General features: G+C 42.6%; 1 protein-coding gene across 4 annotated transcripts in view; it reads left to right on the top strand.

Annotated features, from left to right (window-relative positions):
- KDM5C (lysine demethylase 5C) overlaps positions 1–16,114 on the top strand; it is a 36,049-nt gene extending 19,935 nt beyond the window's left edge. For 2 of the 4 annotated variants that reach the window (XM_060763268.2, XM_060763265.2), the window contains 12 exons: positions 1,536–1,660; positions 3,952–4,099; positions 5,472–5,568; positions 5,662–6,020; positions 6,139–6,277; positions 6,369–6,548; positions 6,631–6,771; positions 7,253–7,792; positions 11,968–12,025; positions 12,234–12,433; positions 14,942–15,145; positions 15,273–16,114. In XM_060763268.2, the coding sequence (XP_060619251.2) occupies positions 1,536–1,660; positions 3,952–4,099; positions 5,472–5,568; positions 5,662–6,020; positions 6,139–6,277; positions 6,369–6,548; positions 6,631–6,771; positions 7,253–7,792; positions 11,968–12,025; positions 12,234–12,433; positions 14,942–15,145; positions 15,273–15,278 (2,197 nt within the window). In that variant the 3' untranslated portion in view covers positions 15,279–16,114. The remainder of the gene's footprint in view (positions 1–1,535; positions 1,661–3,951; positions 4,100–5,471; positions 5,569–5,661; positions 6,021–6,138; positions 6,278–6,368; positions 6,549–6,630; positions 6,772–7,252; positions 7,793–11,967; positions 12,026–12,233; positions 12,434–14,941; positions 15,146–15,272) is intronic. The other 2 variants (XM_060763267.2, XM_060763269.2) reach the window with 1 other exon arrangement.
- The last annotated feature ends 3,015 nt before the right edge of the window (positions 16,115–19,129 follow it).

Below are 19,129 nucleotides of genomic sequence, written 5' to 3'. Positions count from 1 at the left end.
GCATCATCCTTTCACATAACAATTAATTTTTGTAGTTTGGAGTAGATTTTATTTCTTAAAACTAAATATATTATATTTATTATAATTATAATAGATATATATTATAATAAATATAAATTATTATAATTTATAATAAGCATATTTTATTATTTTGATATTTTACATCTTTTTTCCCCATTTCACATATATATTTACCAGTCCACTTGCCCCAGCTGACCGGAATAAATGACTTTCATGTTTTAATGTCAGCTTAGAGTCTTGTTCTCATCCTTACATTCTGTAGAATACTGTCTGCATGTAATGCAGAAGACTCTGTTCCCACATGTATGGGATGTATTGATGCTGTGCTGGGAGAGTTAGAAAGTAGAATGCGTTTTGTGGCGAGGGAAAAGCAATTTCAAAAACTTGGAGAGAAGCACTGAATTAGATATAAATACCATATATACTTGAGTATAAGCCGACCCAAATAGAAGCCGAGGCACCTAATTTTACCACAAAAAACTGGGAAAACATATTGACTTGAGTATAAGCCAAGGGTGGGAAATGCAGCAGCTACTGATAAATTTCAAAATAAAAATAGATACCAATACAATTTCATTAATTGAGGCATCAGTGGGTTAAATGCTTTTGAATATTTACATAAAACTGTAATTTAAGATAAGACTGTCCAACTCTGATTAAACCATTATTCTAAACTTCTTCAGTGTAAATGTGCTTACGTATCCTTCCAATAATAATAAAGTAATAAATGTAATTAAAAAAAATAATAGAGTAAAATAATGGAAATGTAATAATAACAATAATAATAGAATAATAAATGTAATACTACTACTACTACTAATAATAATAATAATAATAACAGAGTAAAATAATAAAAAAACCTTGACTCGAATATAAACCGAGGGGGACTTTTTCAGCTTTAAAAAAGGGCTGAAAAACTAGACTTATACTCGAGTATAAATGGTTTCATTCCCGAAGATTGGGGGCAAAGTTCCCTATCACTGAAATAGTTTTGCTCTCAGGAATGACAGCAAAATAGGTACTCACTTATCTCACACACAAAATGGGCACAATGTTCCCAGCTGTCCTTGGAATTATTGCTCCCCGACCCAGTTGTTTATTCATACATACTTGGGTGCTCAGTATCAGGTTATTACTTTGAAATGCACTCATGGTAGAGGGAGGCTTATTGAAGAGACTGTGGCATCTCTTTGACTGGGCCAAACGTTTTGGGTGCTTCTGTTGTAGCCATGTGAAGATTTTCCAGCTTTTCTATGAGTGAAATCACTACAAAATAAATTAATACAGGTAAGAGTTGCTAAGTTTGAGATGAAATGTAGCAGCTTTCATGATCTGCCACATCAGGAGGTTTGTTGTTTAAGGAAATCTATAATTTATGGATAGATGGGTTGGTATTCAGGGTTTTTTAAAAAAAATAAAGAGATGTTCTCGTGTAAGAATGAAACTTATTGGTCTGAATTTGAGTTGGTGTGGTGAATACACTTCTGTGAACAGAATTTTCTTTGCTTCTCCAGGTACCGGTATACTCTGGATGAATTACCAGCCATGTTACACAAGCTGAAGGTCCGGGCAGAGTGTTTTGACACATGGGCCAACAAAGTTCGAATTGCTTTAGAAGTGGAAGATGGACGCAAGAGAAGTAAGTGCCCTCACTTCTGGATTCTTTTATTCTAACTTGGTTTTGTAGGAGAGTATATGAATCTTCAGTCTTGTAGGAAATGAAATGACCCTGTGGTCTAGATGTGGTCTAGATTATACTCTATTGTTATTATTTTTATTATTTTTATCATTTATTTATTTACTATGCTTCTATACCGCCATTCTCAGCCTGAGGGCGACTCACGGCAGTTTACAAAACGGCACAATTTGATGCCCACAACAGCACAAAAATAATTTAAACATTAAAAACATTTAACACAGGTAAAAATTCATTACAGTTAACATCAGTAACACAATAAAAACCATAATATTTAATATTTTTCTCTATTATTATTGGAAAGGTGTGTACATAAGCACATTTACATTGAAGTAGATTAAAATAATGGTTTAATCAGAGTTAGACAGTCTTATCTTAAATTACACTTTTATGTAAATATTCAAAAATATTTAACCCCCTGATGCCTCAGTTAATGTATGACCGGGATTCTTAATGAGCCAATTGATTTTTCCCTTCATCTATTGCATTAATTTATTGTTAAATGAATTTATTGATGATTCGTATAATGTTTTAAAATGTTTTTATTGGGTTGCTGTAGGTTTTTCCGGGCTATATGGCCATGTTCTAGATGCATTTTCTCCTGACGTTTCGCCTGCATCTATGGAAAGCATCCTCTGAGGTAGTGAGACCTCACTACCTCTGAGGATGCTTGCCATAGATGCAGGCGAAATGTCAGGGAAAAATGCATCTAGAACATGGCCATATAGCCCGGAAAAACCTACAACAACCCAGTGATTCCGGCCATGAAAGCCTTCGACAATGTTTTTATTGTTTTAGTTGTAATTTTTATGGTATATATGTTTTTAGCATCATTTGATGCCTGTGTGAGGCTGCCCTGAGTGGGGAGAAGGGTGGGATAGAAATGTATTAAATAAATAAATAAAATAGACAAAGAAAGCACTCGTATATCTCAAAATTCTGCCGATTTAATATTAGATTTGCTTAAGTACAATTTGAGCAGGAAGTGCATAACATCCTTGTAAATACCATGCTGGCTCTTTTTTAAAGAGGAGTATAAGAAGAACAGAGATGGGACAAGGGCATTTAGGTTAGAAGGGGTTGGTATATATGTTTGGTATAATGAGAAGAATGCACAGAAACATCGGGAGTTCTGTGAAAAATCATCAAAATCTTTTTAAAAGTCAATTTCAGAGTGTGAGGATCTTACTGTTCTTCTTCCCTGCTATAAAAATGAAATTTGAATCTGTGTCATTGAATGACTTTTAGGTAGGACTGATGTATAGCTGTCCGAGCAATGCCCCCCTTTATGTCCACTTGTGGATATAAATCAGGCTTTTTAGCTTATGCTTACACCATAAACAAATTTAGGAGTAAGTTGGATGCTGCTGTGGATTTATGTATTTAGCTGCCGAACATTAAGGCTAATTTCACAGTTATTTAAAGTACAAAAATGGAACAATTTCATTCATTACTTTATGTGTGAACCCAATATTTCCTTGTACCAAAATAAATGCTTGTGGTTATAATTTAAATATTTTTACTATTTCCAAACCTACTACTTTATACAAAACACCCAGTCAATAGGAGTAGATGAAAGAAGAAGATTTTTGTGGGTCCACGAAGCTTAGGTACAGAGTTAAGGTTCTGTGGGAAAATCAGGGAAAGAGTTAGGGTTCCACGGGAGGGGGAAAGTCTTCTGAAAGATTACATCAGGGGCCCTCAGACTTTTTAAACAGAGGGCCAGGTCACAGTCCCTCAAACAGTTGGAGGGCCAGATTATAATTTGAAAAAATGTGAATGAATTCCTAAGCACACTGTACATCTCTTATTTGAAGTGCAAAACCCACTTTCAAATAATACAATAATTAGAATGAAGAACAATCTTAACAAATATAAATTATTAGTATTTCAATGGGAAGTGTTGGCCTGCTTTTGGCTGATGAGATAGGATTGTTGTTGTTGTTGTTGTTGTTGTTGTTGTTGTGTGCTTTCAAGTTGTTTCAGACTTAGGTTGACCCTGAGAGAGGGCCGGGTAAATGACCTTGGAGGGCCGTATCCCGCCCTCGGGCCTTAGTTTGAGGACCCCTGGGTTACATGATCGAAAAGGTTTGGGAATCGCTGCTCAGTAACTCCTAATGTGTCTCCCTGCATTGTTTTCTGGGAGATGCTAGCAATAAATCATAGTAACTGGCTGTGCAGCTGAGACAGTAGGATAGTTTTTGAGCCTACTTTGGGTCTCTCTGTTCTTGCAGCCTTGGAAGAACTACGTGCATTGGAGTCGGAAGCACGTGAGAGGAAGTTTCCAGAGAATGAACTGCTTCACCGGCTCAAGAGCTGCTTGAGTGAAGCAGAGAAATGTGTCTCCGAAGCCCTGGGTCTGATAAGCAGCCAAGAAACAGGGTAAGCACAAGAAAATATGACCCTTTCTATTTATCTAATTCAGTGTTGTGAAGTCCAAGTGCTAGTGAGCTTAGGGCAAGACTTTTTAAACACTTTCCACCCAAGATCTCTTTCTATCCAATAAATTTTTATGTGACCTCAGATATATGGGTAGAAAATATAGAAAATCAAGCATTTACTGATAACAAATTAGCATTTGCAAGGCTTGTTTAACAGGCTGATTTTTCCTTTTTATGAAGTACATCTGAAGCATCTTCTGCAGAGTCAACTATAAACACTGCATGTTGTTGCTAACATTTACTGTATATACTCGAGTATAAGCCTAGTTTTTCAGCCCCTTTTTAGGCTGAAAAAGCTCCCCTCGGCTTATACGCGAGTCAAGGTTATTTATTATTTTACTCTATTATTAATATTATTATTATTATTGCATTTTAGAATAATTTTAATTGTAATATTTTAATTGTAACATTTATTATTTTACTCTTATTATTATTGGAAGGATACATAAACACATGTACATTGAAAAAGGTTAGAATTATGGTTTAGTCAGAGTTGGACAGTCTTATCTTACAGTTAATGCTTCAATTAATGTAATTTTATCGGTATTTATTTTTATTTTGAAATTGACCAGTAGCTGCTGCATTTCCCATCCTCGGCTTATACTTGAGTCAATGGAGCCCCCGGTGGCGCAGTGGGTTAAACCCCTGTGCCGGCAGGACTGAAGACCGACAGGTCGCAGGTTCGAATCCGGGGAGAGCGCGGATGAGCTCCCTCTATCTGCTCCAGCTCTTCATGCGGGGACATGAGAGAAGCCTCCCACAAGGATGATAAAAATCATCAAATCATCTGGGCGTCCCCTGGGCAACGTCCTTGCAAACGGCCAATTCTCTCATACCAGAAGCGACTTGCAGTTTCTCAAGTCGCTCCTGACACGATAAAAAAAAAAACTTGAGTCAATAAGTTTTCCCAGTTTTTTGTTGTAAAATTAGATGCCTCGGCTTATATTCGGGCCGACTTATACTTGAGTATATATGGTACATACGTATCTAAAACAACCACTAGATGGCATTCAAATACCTTTTCCTATTGTGAATTGTTTTGCAACCCCCAAAAATAAGGCAGTGGGAACCCATTTGGAGTAATGACCCACAGTTCAAGAAGTCAGTAGCTTAGGTGGCATTTTTGAAAGTGTGCCCCAACTATGGTTTTTGTTTGGCAGTTAACTTGTTGAGAGATTTTTATTGCTGCTTTAAGTGTATTGTATTATGTCCACTTTGATCTGTTTGGCGTTTGCCTGTGGGCAGAGGCCTTCTGTCCTTTCCCCTGATAGCTACCAACTGTATCCCACCCTTTCTCTTGCTGGCCATTACAGGGAACCATCGGTCCATATGACAGTGGAGGAATTGCGTGCCTTCCTAGAGCAAATGAACAACTTGCCCTGTGTCATGCACCAGATAAAGGATGTCCAGGTAAGCAGAGTAGAGTGTAAAGTAATGGGAAGAGAAGAGATTGCTTGAAGAGGCATGAGATCTGTCTCTGACGAGTTACTTGTCATCTTCCAGAACGTGTTGGAGAAAGTGGAGACTTTTCAAGCAGAGGTTCAGGAGGCACTGCAGGGTCTCCCAGGCAACTCTCCAGAGTTGCATAAGCTGCTGGCACAGGGCACACAACTTGGGGTGGAAGTGCCGGAGATGGAACGACTGGAGAAGCAGGTGCAACAGGCTGTCTGGCTGGAAGAGGTCAAGCAGACTCTGCGTTCGCCCCAGGATAAAGTCACACTGTCTGTCATGCGGGCACTCATCACCTCTGGCCGCGGAGTCGCTCCCAGCCCAGCTGTGGAGAAGGCCATGGCTGAGCTGCAGGAATTACTCACCATTGCCCAACGATGGGAGGAAAAAGCCCAAATGTGCCTGGAGGCCAGGTGAGGCTTGGTTGCTCTAGTTGCGGACAGAGGTGCTTGATTAGTGCTCTTAGCAGAATGCACGAATGTCCCCATGAAAAGCCCAGTCTGATAGCTCCCTTATCCCAATTATTCACAGGCAAAAGCACCCACCAGCCACACTGGAGGCCATCATCAAGGAGGCAGAGAACATCCCGGTCCATCTGCCCAACATCCTGTCCCTCAAAGAAGCTCTGTCTAAGGCCCAGGCGTGGATTGCTGACGTGGAGGAAATCCAGGTGGGCTGTAACCCTGAGAGCCTGGTTAACTGTGGGTAAGTTTGTCACTGGGTTCCAGAATACTTCAGTATGTCTCCTATACTCTTTACAGAATGGAGACCATTATCCTTGCCTGGATGACCTGGAGGGACTTGTGGCTGTGGGTAGGGATTTGCCCGTGCATCTTGAAGAACTGCGCTACTTGGAGCTACAAGTGACGACAGCACATTCCTGGCGGGAAAAGGCCTCCAAGACCTTCCTCAAGAAGAACTCCTGCTACACATTGCTCGAGGTCAGTTGTGAGCCTTAAGAACGGGAGATGGGCAGCATTGTCCTTCAGATCTCTGGTTCATTTCTCTGCCTCTTTCTTCCAGGTGCTGTGCCCGTGTGCTGATGCGGACTCTGACAGCGTTAAGCGCATGAAGTGGCAGAAGGAGAAGGAGCCGAGCCTGTACAAATCCGACACAGAGAGCCTGGGCCTCTCTGCACAAGACCTCAGGGACCCTGGCTCCGTTGTGAGTGACTGGCTTGGGAAGAAGACAGGGCAGGAGGGGAAATCATAGCTTCTTTTCTTATGAGCAGAGCAGGTTTAGGATCATTGTCAGTTCTGGAGATGTCTTCTTTTGCCAGTGAAATCTTGCAGCTTGGAAAAAAGTTTTGTGACAGTATTGTTAAGAGTTTCAGGAAAATGTTTAGGAATTCCAAAGGCAAAGCAAAAGAAAGAACTATTAGGATGCAAAGGCTGACTTCAGAAGAACTTAGTGTATGCTTGGAGAATTATAAATTTGAGGGGAATGGCTGAGGGAAATGGTTGGATTTTTTCTAATCTGCCTTGTTAATAATAATAATAATAATAATAATAATAACACTTTATTTGTACCCTGCTACCATCTCCCCAAGGGACTCGGTGCGGTTTAGGGAAGTGAGGTTTTCTTGTGAAAAAAAAATGGATTTGGTTAAAATTGTGTATAATTGCGACCAATTACCGTGTCCCAGCAGATCCTGGCCTTCAAAGAAGGGGAACAGAAGGAGAAAGCAGGGATGCTGCGCCTGCGCCAATCAAATGCCCAGAAGCCCGTGCCGTCAGCACACAGTTCTCCAGGAGGCCAGTACTGTGTGTGTTCCCAGCCTCCAAGCCCTGCCATGTTGCAGTGCGAACTGTGTCAGGACTGGTTCCACCCCGCCTGTGTGGCGTGGCCCCACTTGGGCAGCCCCCGCCCTGCTCCTGCATGGTGGGAATGGGATGCCAAATTCCTGTGCCCGCTTTGCCAGCGTTCTCGTCGGCCTCGCCTGGAAACAATCCTGGCCCTGCTCGTGGCCCTGCAGAAGCTCCCTGTACGGCTGCCTGAGGGAGAAGCTTTGCAGTGCTTGACGGAGCGAGCAATTACGTGGCAGGACCGTGCTCGTCAGCTCCTCGCCTCCTCGGATGTTGTTACGGCCTTGGAGCGCCTGGCAGAGCTGCGGCAGAGGCTGGTTGGGGACTCTGCCAAGGAAGGAAGTGCACTCAAAGAGAGCAGCTGCAATGAACAGACCAAGGTAAGTGCAGAAGCCTTGGGTTTCCTTCTAGGCTGGGCTTGCTGGCACCCCAGGGGAAATGCACGGTGTGTGGTACAACACAGACGGATGGAGACTTTAATATGCATTGCATGCTGGTATTTGGAACAGTGTCAAGCTTCTATGCTCCAGATACTGAATGTTTACTTTGTATGACATAAGCTTGCTAGAATTTTTTTCTGCTTTATAATGAAAAGGACAAGAGGAAAGGATAATAATAATAATAATAATAATAATAATAATAATAATAATAATAATAATAATTTATTTATATACTGCTCCATCTCCCCGAGGGGACTCAGAGCGGTTCCCAGGTAACATCACAAAACATACAAAGTAAAAACAACATAACCATAAGATTAACAAAACAAAATATAAGCATTAAAATTGTCGCCATAACACACATATATTAAAAGTAATCCTGCCTGTTCAAGGCAATTTAAAAATTTAAAAGGCCGGGCCAAGATTTGTACATGCCCAAAAATTCTAGGGGCCCCGGGAATTAAGTGCAATGCTATGGCAGGCAACAATAATATTAGGTACGGGTCTGTGGCTGTTTATTCCGGGGCCGGTTAGAGGAAGTGATCTGGGTAATTGGTAGGAAGAATAAGGCTATATTCGACAATGTGTATGGCTAAGTTAGAACTGGTCATTTTCAAAGGCTTGTTGAAACCACCAGGTCTTCAAGCTCTAACGAAAGGAGGGGAGGGATGGGGCCTGTCTTATTTCCCTTGGAAGGGATGTGAAGCAATGGTTCTTGATTCCTCTTGCATAGACATTAAAGTGCTGGAGGGTGGCATTGTCTTGAAAATCCAATTTGAGTAACAGTATTCACTTTTCCCATGTGGTTTAAAACCATGCTGCTCAAAATGTTGGTCTCTGAAGAGTTTCTAAGAAACAATTCATTGGGCATAAATATGTGATGGTTCCTGGACCATTAGAGGAGAGGGAAATCTTCCTTTTAGGACTTTCTCTAATCCCACTGCTATTCTTGGTTCCTGTGTGAGATTTTATTCATTTGATTTCCCTCTTGAACACCACTCATTTAAATAATTGCTCCTACCATAGACACTGTGTGGTTGAACTTGAGCTTTCTAATATCACTTCTCAGGCCCAGTATATCAGCCAGGAGATGAAATAACTTCAAAGATTGTTTATTTAATATGCAAATCCTGACTAATTAAGTCCAGTTCTCACCTGCCTCTCACATTCCTAAAACTCGTACCTCTCACTCTCTCTTAAACATGTATCCTTTCCTCTGAACCTAAGTGACCTGGGTCTGCCTAGTCTTTTTCTCTTGAGAGATATTAAGTCGCCTAATATTTTATATTCCCAATATATCTAACATTCCATACTGTTAAAATATAGCACAAATATGTAACCTTACACATTTTAAAGAAAAGTTTATAACATTGTATCTCACATCAGAAGCATTGATTTAAAGTATTCTATGTTAGACTGCAACCAGGAAATTAGGAGACGGTTACTTCTTGGGAGGAGAGCAATGTCCAATCTGGATAAAATAGTGAAGAGTAGAGACATCACACTGGCAACGAAGATCCACATAGTTAAAGCCATGGTATTCCCTGTAGTAACCTACGGATGTGAGAGCTGGACCATAGGGAAGACTGAGCGAAGGAAGATAGATGTTTTTGAACTGTGGTGTTGGAGGAAAGTTCTGAGAGTGCCTTGGACTACCAGAAGATCCAACGAGTCCATACGTCAGGAAATAAAGCCCGACTGCTCTTTGGAGGGAAGGATAGTAGAGACAAAGTTTAAGTACTTTGGCCACATCATGAGAAGAAAGGAAAGCTTAGAGAAGACAATGATGCTGGGGAAAATGGAAGGAAAAAGGAAGAGGGGCCGACCAAGGGCAAGATGGATGGATGGGATCCTTGAAGTGACTGGCTTGACTCTGAAGGAGTTGGGGGCGGTGACAGCCGACAGGGAGCAATGGCGTGGGCTGGTCCATGAGGTCATGAAGAGTCGGAAATGACTGAACGAATGAACAACAAAAATGTTAGTTGGAGATGTCATATGAGATGTTAGGAGAGTTCTGAGAGAAGACATCAAAGATTTGGTTGTGTGGCCAAGCAATATGTGAGATTCAGCAAATGCAATAATAATAATCACAACAACAGCAATAACAACAACCTTGCTGCTGAGCCTATGGTACACAGTCAGCTCTCCACATTTGAGGAATTTACTTTTGTGGATTTTATTTAAATGTTTTCACTAGGAATTTCTATACCCTCCAGTGTGATTCTATGGCCAAGTTTCTGTGGAAGTTGGCCACTGAGTCAACACATCTTGCCCTTCACCAGCTGTTTCTGAAGGTTTCTCATTCTGTTGTCTGTGTATCCTTCTTCTAGGGGTTGCTTACACACACACACAGAGCACAAAATGTATTGTCGAAGGCTTTCATGGCTGGAATCACTGGGTTATTGTAGGTTTTTTCGGGCTATATGGCCATGTTCTAGAGGCATTCTCTCCTGACGATTCGCTTGCATCTATGGCAAGCATCCTCAGAGGTAGTGAGGTCTGTTAGAACTAGGAAAGTGGGTTTATATATCTGTGAAATGACCAGGATGGAACAAAGAACTCTTGTCTGTTGGAGCTAGGTGTGAATGTTTCAACTGACCACCTTGATTAGCATTTGATGGCCTGGTACAAAATGAGCACAAAATGTTTTTGTGTGCCCTCCCCCCCCCCCCCCCCCAAGAAAACAACTTGGCAGCAGATAATTTCACTCTAGGATCCATGAAATATTTAAGGTGGAATGCTTTTCACCCAGAGAAGGCCATCTGTCAAATGTCTTACTGCCTGAGCATTGCTCTTCTGGCCAACACATCAAATTAGCCATTCTCTGAATTAGTGAGAGGAGTTCCAGAGGTTTCAGGACTTGACCAGACCTTGTCCAGACCTTGAACAGCTTGGCTGCTGTGTCGGATTGGATGAGAGCTAACAAATTGAAATTGAATTCAGACAAGACAGAGGTCCTACTGGTCAGTCGTAAGGCCGAACAGGGCATAGGGTTAGATGGGGTTACACTCCCCCTGAAGACACAGGTTCGCAGCTTGGGAGTGATCCTGGACTCATCGCTGAGCCTGGAACCCCAGGTCTCAGCGGTGGCCGGGAGAGCTTTTGCACAATTAAAACTTGTGCGCCAGTTGCGCCTGTACTTTGGGAAGTCAGATCTGGCCACAGTGGTCCACGTTCTTGTTACATCCCGAATAGATTACTGCAATGCACTCTACGTGGGGTTGCCTTTGAAGACTGTTCGGAAACTTCAATTAGTCCAGCGGGCGGCAGCCAGATTACTCACCAGAGTGTCATACAGGAAGCATACCATCCCTCTGTTATGTCAGCTCCACTGGCTGCCGATCCAGTTCCGAGCACAATTCAAAGTGTTGCTTTTGACCTACAAAACCCTATACGATTCCGGCCCAGCGTATCTGTCCGAACGCATCTTCCTCTACGTCCCGCCTCAGAGTTTAAGATCTTCTGGGGAGACCCTGCTCTCGGCCCCGCCTCTATCACAAGTGAGATTGGCGGGGACGAGGAGCAGGGCCTTCTCGGTGGTGGCCCCTCACCTGTGGAATTCACTCCCCCGGGGAAATTAGGTCATCGACATCCCTCCTTTCCTTTAGAAGGAAATTAAAAACATGGATTTGGGACCAGGCATTTGGGTAATCTGGCAGACAGATAAAGGACAATGTCGACTAGAACTGATAGGAATTGACAATGTGGAATGAATTTATGGACTTGAGTTGGCGAACGTTGAGCATGAGATTGGTTTTATTGATTGTGATATGTAACTGTTTTAACTGTTGATAACTGTTTTAATTGCTGTTTATATATGTTTATTTGTACTATTGTGTAGGCATCGAATTGTGCCTTTTGTAAGCTGCCCTGAGTCCCCCCTCAGGGGTTGAGAAGGACGGGTTAGAAATATGCGAAATAAATAATTCAGGCACTGTGTCCCGTATATATCATATGCATTGCCTTTGTCTGATTGAGTTGTAGCCTCAAAGGAATCTTAGTAGGTGTGCGCATCCATGCCATTTTGTTTGCATGAGGTATTCTAAAGAGGATTGTATCTTTGGCTCAGCAGTCTCTTTTAATCTCTCCTTTTTTTTCTTTCCTTCCTTTCCCAGGTTTCAGTGGAGAATGGGGACTCCACTGCTCCAGAAAAGAACAGCTCCCCTCCCTCAGGTATTGCTCAAGTAACATCCTTCCATTGTTAAAGTTATGTAGTCTGATATTTTCATTTCGCTTACAGGGATGGGAAGTGGGCTTATTCCAATTTCCCAATGCCTAGTTAAAACGGGTGGGGTGGAGGAAAGAGGATGAATCTCTGCTCTGTGCATGGGGGTGAGGATCCTAGGTGTTCCCTTCAGTTGTGCTTGTGCCTTTTTCACAGACTTGGAGGTGCTCGGTTCTTACCTGCCGCAGTTGCAGGGCCCTGTGCTGGAGCTGCCCAATACCATCCGTCTTCCCTTAGAGGAGCTGCTAATGGAGGGCGACCTTCTGGAGGTGACATTAGATGAAAGCCAGAGCATTTGGCGCCTGCTCCAAGCAGCCTATGCCCCTCAGGTTGAGAAATTCCACCAGCTGCTGGATGTGAGTAGCTGCCTTTTATTTGTGATATAACATAACCATTGACAGATATCCCCTTGGTGTGTGAAACTCCTCCATTCCTGTTTTTGAATTAATTGTGATCCTTTCTGTAACAGAAATATCAGAAAAGGAGTTTCAGTTGCAACCTTGCAACAACTTCTCAGAAACATGGTAAAAATGGAAAGATACAGAGTTTCAAGGACTTTCTGTCTGGCTTATTATCACTCAGAACTAAGGTATTTTTAATGCATTTTAACTCACTTTATGGAGCCCCCGGTGGCGCAGTGGGTTAAACCTCTGTGCCGGCAGGACTGAAGACCGACAGGTCGCAGGTTCGAATCCGGGGAGAGGCGGATGAGCTCCCTCTATCAGCTCCAGCTCCTCATGCAGGGACATTAGAGAAGCCTCCCACAAGGATGATAAAAACATCAGATCATCCAGGCGTCCCCTGGGCAGTGTCCTTGCAGACGGCGAATTGTCTCACACCAGAAGCGACTTGCAGTTTCTCAAGTCGCTCCTGACACGACAAAAAAAACAACAACTCACCTTACTACAAAATTATGCCCATTTCTTTACAATATAATCATTTATCATTTTTGAAGTGGTTTCTGGTGGCATCATTGTAAAGATCAACTTATAGTCCACTAGAACAAATGTTGCAGTTTTGCCAATGTTGCATAAATTTCATCTTACATATTGGAGTCTTATATATGGGTATATAAAGGTTAGGGGAGCAGAGTTTATCATATATGTCATGCTGGGGAGCTGATTGATAATTAACAGCAGAACAGGACGAGCTTATTTATTGAATTTTTATCCGAGCTTTTTCCCAAGTGCCAGTGTGGTGTTGTGGTTTGAGTATTAAGACTGTGGTATAAGGTTCAATTCCTCAGTCATGCCATTGAAACCTTTTGTGAATTCATGGGCAAATCATACTCTCATCCCCAGAAAATCCCATAATAGTGTCACCTTAGTTGCCATAAGTTGGACACAATCTGAAGGCACATAACTACTTTCTTCCAAGATGTGAGCTAACTGCCGCATAAGCACCTGAATCACATAAATATTGTCTTGGAAGTAGCCTTTTGTGGTTGAAAGGGTTTTTCGTATTCCACAGTATCTCTGAAAATTTCACACAGGAGCAACGTTGCAGCATTCCTATTCTGAAGACTGTTTTAATGGTATTCTACCTCAAGAAATGCCACATGTGCTTTTAGCCACACTTCAAATATGTTTGCAGTTTTGTGGTTATTGCCACCATTAGGAATATTTTTAGAGAGTTTTAGATTACTTATAGGGTCAAGGAAACTGGTAAATGTGGGCTGGGAATCTGGGATGTGAGAAAATGCTGTTCAAAGGCTAGCCTGAATCTAATACTTAAGCTAAAAACACATAGCTACCCAGGTACCCTAATCCCAATAATTAAAGTGTATAAAGCTAAGGTTACACCTATGCTTTTATATGCAGCAGAAGTATGGGGTTTAAGTTCCATCTCAGTAATAGAACGAGCACAATCCCAGCACTTGAGAAGCATATTGAGAGTAGATAAAAGGACCTCCGCTGCTGCAGTGAGAGCAGAACTGGAAATCTACACAATCAATGCACAGTCTAGACTTAGAGCGTACAATTACTGGTGTAAAATCGATGTAATGGAGCCTGATAGACTCCCAAAATTGTGCCTACTAGAACTGATAAAATCCCAACTACCGACCTCCTGGATTACACAACTGACAAATTATAGTAAGAAGTTGTGGGCTTCCTGTCTCCTGCGCCTCAAATAACCAAGTAAGAAAGGGTGCTATACAAAGAATTTTGGATATAGAAGCATAAAAAGATATAGCCACCCTCAGTAAGACTGCTAACCTAAAATGGCTGAGTCAATATAAACGTACCTTTCAAACTGCTAACTACCTAAAAATGCAAATACCAAAACATCTCAGGGAGGTATTCACTCGAGCCAGATTTGATCAGCTCGAGACAATGGTTAGATACGGGAGATTTAACAGCATCCCTTATAATGAAGGGAGTTGTATCTGCGGGGCACCTGAAATTGAGGATATAGCACACATATTATTTGATTGCAAATTATATCAAAAGGTGAGAGACTTCCACCTTGGTCCATATATCAAATGGACAATGTATTGGGAATCTCACATCAGAACAACATATTTTATGTGTGAGCAAGACCCAAAAATAACATAACAACTCTGTACTAAAGCAAAACAATACGTCTGAGAACCACATATGTAGGGCTGATTGGGGTGAATTGTGGGGGTGATAATGAAGTGTGATGTGTATGCTCAGCTTGATCAGTTTATCAGTTTTATCATGTCTTATCATATCTATTTACTGTGTTGTTATAAGTGTCTTATTTTAACTTACTACGTAGAGTGTGATCAGGTCTTGTCAGGCCTTGTTGTTCTGTTTCTTATTGTGATATGGCCTAAGGGCTAATCAATAAAATTACTACTACTAGTACCATTTATATCCTGACTACTCATTCCTTTCTAGCTGGAACAAGCGGAGCGGCGTGTCACCCGAGGGCGAGGGCGGGACTCAGAGCGACGGCGGAAGCGCAAGACAGAGCGAGGCGACTGCCCGCCCGTGCCCAAGGAGGAACTAGAGCCAAAGAAGATCCGGGGGGCGGAGCAAGGGCTGCCCCAGGGTTGCGCTCCCCCTGAAGCAGGCACAGATTGCAGCCACAATGGAGTTGGGGTGAGTGGCAAGGAGGGTACATGATGGGCATACAGCCCTGGAGGGGACTGGCTCACTGGCTTCTCCTGCCCCCAATCAAGTGAACCGTTGTATCATGGATAGTAATTGTCTGCCTCTTCCCCCACAGTTGTGACGGCTAGATGATGCCTGGATTTCCTCCTTCTGGACTATACTGCACTGCAAGGGACTCTGGCAGCCCCGGGTCACTCTGTTGGTTTGACTAGCACTCTGCATGGGAGGGTAGCCAGCCCCAGAAGATGGGGACTACAACTCGCCCACCCCAACCCCCACCTAGGATTCAGCACTGGCCCCGCACCAGACTTATTTTCAGACGATGTTAATATTTCTTTTTCTTTTTCCTCCTTTTGTACTGTTGATACCTCGAAAGTGGGGAGAGGCATTGCAGGGGTCACCAGCGCACAGAGTCGGCCGGCTCCCTTCAGCAGAGGCAGCAGAGGATGCTAGCCCTCCTGCTGCAAGAAGGTGAGCCTCGCAGAAACCTGTTCGGGGTGGTAGCAGTGTGTGCTGGGACTAGCCACAGAGCCTGGCTTCGGCCAGGAGGAGCTGGGAGCCCCCCACCCCCCGAGGGCCAGGCTCATTGTCCCGGCACCTCTTGGATTCAGCAAGGGTAGCCCCTCCTATGGGACAGCTGGGCAACTCTCCCCAAACACTCCTATCCTCCTCTGGTACCTGTTGGGTTTTATAGGAATCTGGGCAACCACTTTGATCTTTGGGGTGGTGGAAAGGGCAAGGGACCTTATAGTTCCACTTCAGCCTCTACTCCACCCTCACTTTCCTTGCCCCATGCTGCCTCAGGCTCTGACACTAAAGTCTTTTGTCTTTCTCTTTTTAGTGTTTTTCCTTTATTTTCTCCAGCAGAGGAGGGTGGGCTGTTGAGGGGTAGGGAGGGGCGTGTTATTTTATTGTATTATGATTTTTTATTATTATTAAACTTTGGAGGTTAATGAACTTGCTTAGCTTTTGGCTTGGAGCCCGTCTGTTTAGTCAGGGGTGTCATTTTGGTCACTCTTTAAAATGGTGCTGTTCACATATCTTGCCCGTTGCTCCTCTTGTACATTTCTACAACATGGCAGGAAAACAGTCAAAACATTGCAGCTCTGGCTTGCTGATTCGTCTTGTTTTGAAAGTGTGGGCGTGAGCATACAGATTTTCACCCAGTCAGAAATGTGAGAGAATTGCCTTCCTATAGCTTCCAGGCAAGATAGGTAGTTGGTAAGACAAACATAGAGAAGCAAATTTTTAGTTATAAAAATGAATTCTGAATACGTCTTTAAATATTTCAGAATCGGAAAGTTAGCCAGAGAATAGTAGGACTAGTAGATGAAGACAGCAGAATAGTAAGGTGTAGACACGAGAGAGGTTAATGAGTTGTTTGTGTTTTGTTGGGCTTGCCCCTAAAACAACTGGGGGACTTTTTACTCTTGTGAATGCACCTCATAAGCAGCGTTGAAGCCAAGTGTCAAAAGAGGAGGAATTGGGATTCATGGGGTGAAATCCTTTTGGTGACTCAAACAGGAATCAGTCACCCAGATGTAGCAGCTTTGAAAGTCGTGCTCATTGGAGTTGAACTGCCCTGCTTTCCCCCCTAGCAACTAGCAAGCGGCTGCATCTCCACGGTTTGCATTGGCAAATAGGATGCTAGCCTTACAAAAATTGTCTGTTGGTAGCAACATGCCTGTCGGAAATTCACCCAAGACTTAAATTTAATATAAAACAGCTGTGCCCATTGTACCATTGTAATTACTTTAAAAATTAAGAAATGTACAAAATTGTGTCCCTATCTTCTGCCCTTTATGTCTTCATGGAAAGCTTAATATTTTCTTCAGATAATGCCTCTTGGAGATCTAGAATGGTTCCAGAAGACATGGTGTATACCTGTAATTTCAAAATGTTTTTACTAGTCTCTCCAAAGCTGCTTAGAAAATACAAGGATATGAGAGATTGCTTCCCAATTTTCAATGACTGGCTGTAAAATAGGAATGAGCACCACTTTTACAGTGAAGAAAAGTAAGAAAAGAAGTATTTCAGTGTACCTTAACACTAGGTAGCATTTTAGAAATTAAGGAGATGAATAGGAAATTGCCAGGTTGTACAGGGTGAGGCAGTATAACTTCCTTTTTTAAAATGTGCACCATTCAGTCGGTTGAAGACATAGCGGAGCGCTAGTGGTCTTGTTTGAGAGGCGGGGGTATAAAGTTTTGTCCCGACACAATTCAGTCGCCATCATGCGTTGGAACAGCGAGGAGTGTGCTTTTGCTATTGAGGCCTACTTTTCGAGCGGATTTGGAGTGGCCGGCCCGCTCTCCAGATTTGGCCCCTTGTGGTTTTATTCTATGGGTTTTTTTGAAATCCTGTGTTTCTGAGAACTGTCCAAGGACCCTACAAGATTTGAAGACCAACATCCAGGAAGAAATTGCTGATTTGTCTTGTTTCAGCTGCCATCATGCGTTGGAACAGCGAGGAGCGTGCTTTTGCCGTTGAGGCATACTTTTCGAGCGGATTTGGAGTGCCGGCCCGCTCTCCAGATTTGGCCCCTTGTGATTTTTTTTCTATGGGGTTTTTTGAAATCCCATGTTTATGTGAACCGTCCAAGGACCCTACAACATTTGAAGACCAACATTCAGGAAGACATTGCCAACATAACGCTTGCTATGCTGGCAAGAGTCATGACAAACGCCAACATCAGTGTATGGAGAATGGGGGACGTCACCTACCTAATTTGATCTTCAAAACTACGTAAAACCAAACTTTAGGGTTTTTTTGTCATGTCAGGAGTGACTCCTGGTGTGAGAGAATTGGTCGTCTGCAAGGACGTTGCCCAGGGGACGCCTGGATGATTTGATGTTTTTATCATCCTTGTGGGAGGCTTCTCTCATGTCCCCGCATGAGGAGCTGGAGCTGATAGAGGGAGCTCATCCACCTCTCCCCAGATTCGAACCTGCGACCTGTCGGTCTTCAGTCCTGCCGGCACAGGGGTTTAACCCACTGCGCCACCGGGGGCTCCTTTAGGTATGCACTTACTTATATATTTTTTTCTGATTCATACAATGGGTTTTATTAAGTTTTGAGAAAAGGAAGTTATGCTGCCTCACCCTGTATAACTCCCAGTAGCTTCTTCCAGATAACAAAATCTCAGGTGGCCTGGGAAGAGTGTCAGAAGAGCCTTCCTCATTCAGTGCACACTAGCTTACACTCTGATATGAATATATGAAGTCTACTGCTACTAGCAAGTGACAGTCTCAGGTTTCAGTGGCTTTAAAAAATTGCAAAGTTGCCAGTACTTTCCACCAAAGTCAGCTATGTGAAAATTAAAAGCGTCAGGTATGCAAAGCATGTATTGTGTTGATGATAACAAACCACCTCTCAGCAGCATAGTGTGCAATGAAGAATACTAGGAATTGTCATCCACCCATTCCTTTAAACACAACTTCTGCCAGTGACTGGAGGAAAGCACCTAGTCAAGTAGAGGGTCTCTCTTCTCCAATCAGAGTGGGAAAAGTGGAGAAACTAAACTCACTAGTAAATATAAGACTGTCAGATGTTCCAGCCCCCTCCTGAACAAAACAGTAGATATACAAAGGCACAGGAGAAAATGTTTCCAATGTACAGAGAAAAATGCATTCATTCTAAGAGACATCACTGCTGTAACCACCACTGGAAGTGACCCCCAGGAGCTGCACACTATTGCTGATTGTTGTGTTTCAGCTAGAATGGCAATGGATACACAATCAACTGTAGCTTGATTGAGAGAAGCTTCATATACGTTGGCTATATTTGCTCATTTGGCCACAAAAAAAAAAGTACGGAGCTTTCCACTTCCACTGAAGTTTGGTTTAATGCTTTCAGCTATAGTCAAGATTTATGTTAGCTCAAACTACATTTTTTTAAAAAAAAATCTTTGGCTGATAATGTCATTCACTATTCTCAGCAGGACATTCATCCACAAGAATCAGGCCTTTGACA

This window comes from Anolis sagrei, chromosome 2 (assembly GCF_037176765.1).
Source record: "Anolis sagrei isolate rAnoSag1 chromosome 2, rAnoSag1.mat, whole genome shotgun sequence".
Taxonomy (NCBI): domain Eukaryota; kingdom Metazoa; phylum Chordata; class Lepidosauria; order Squamata; family Dactyloidae; genus Anolis; species Anolis sagrei.
This window is presented reverse-complemented; position numbering and strand designations above follow the sequence as displayed.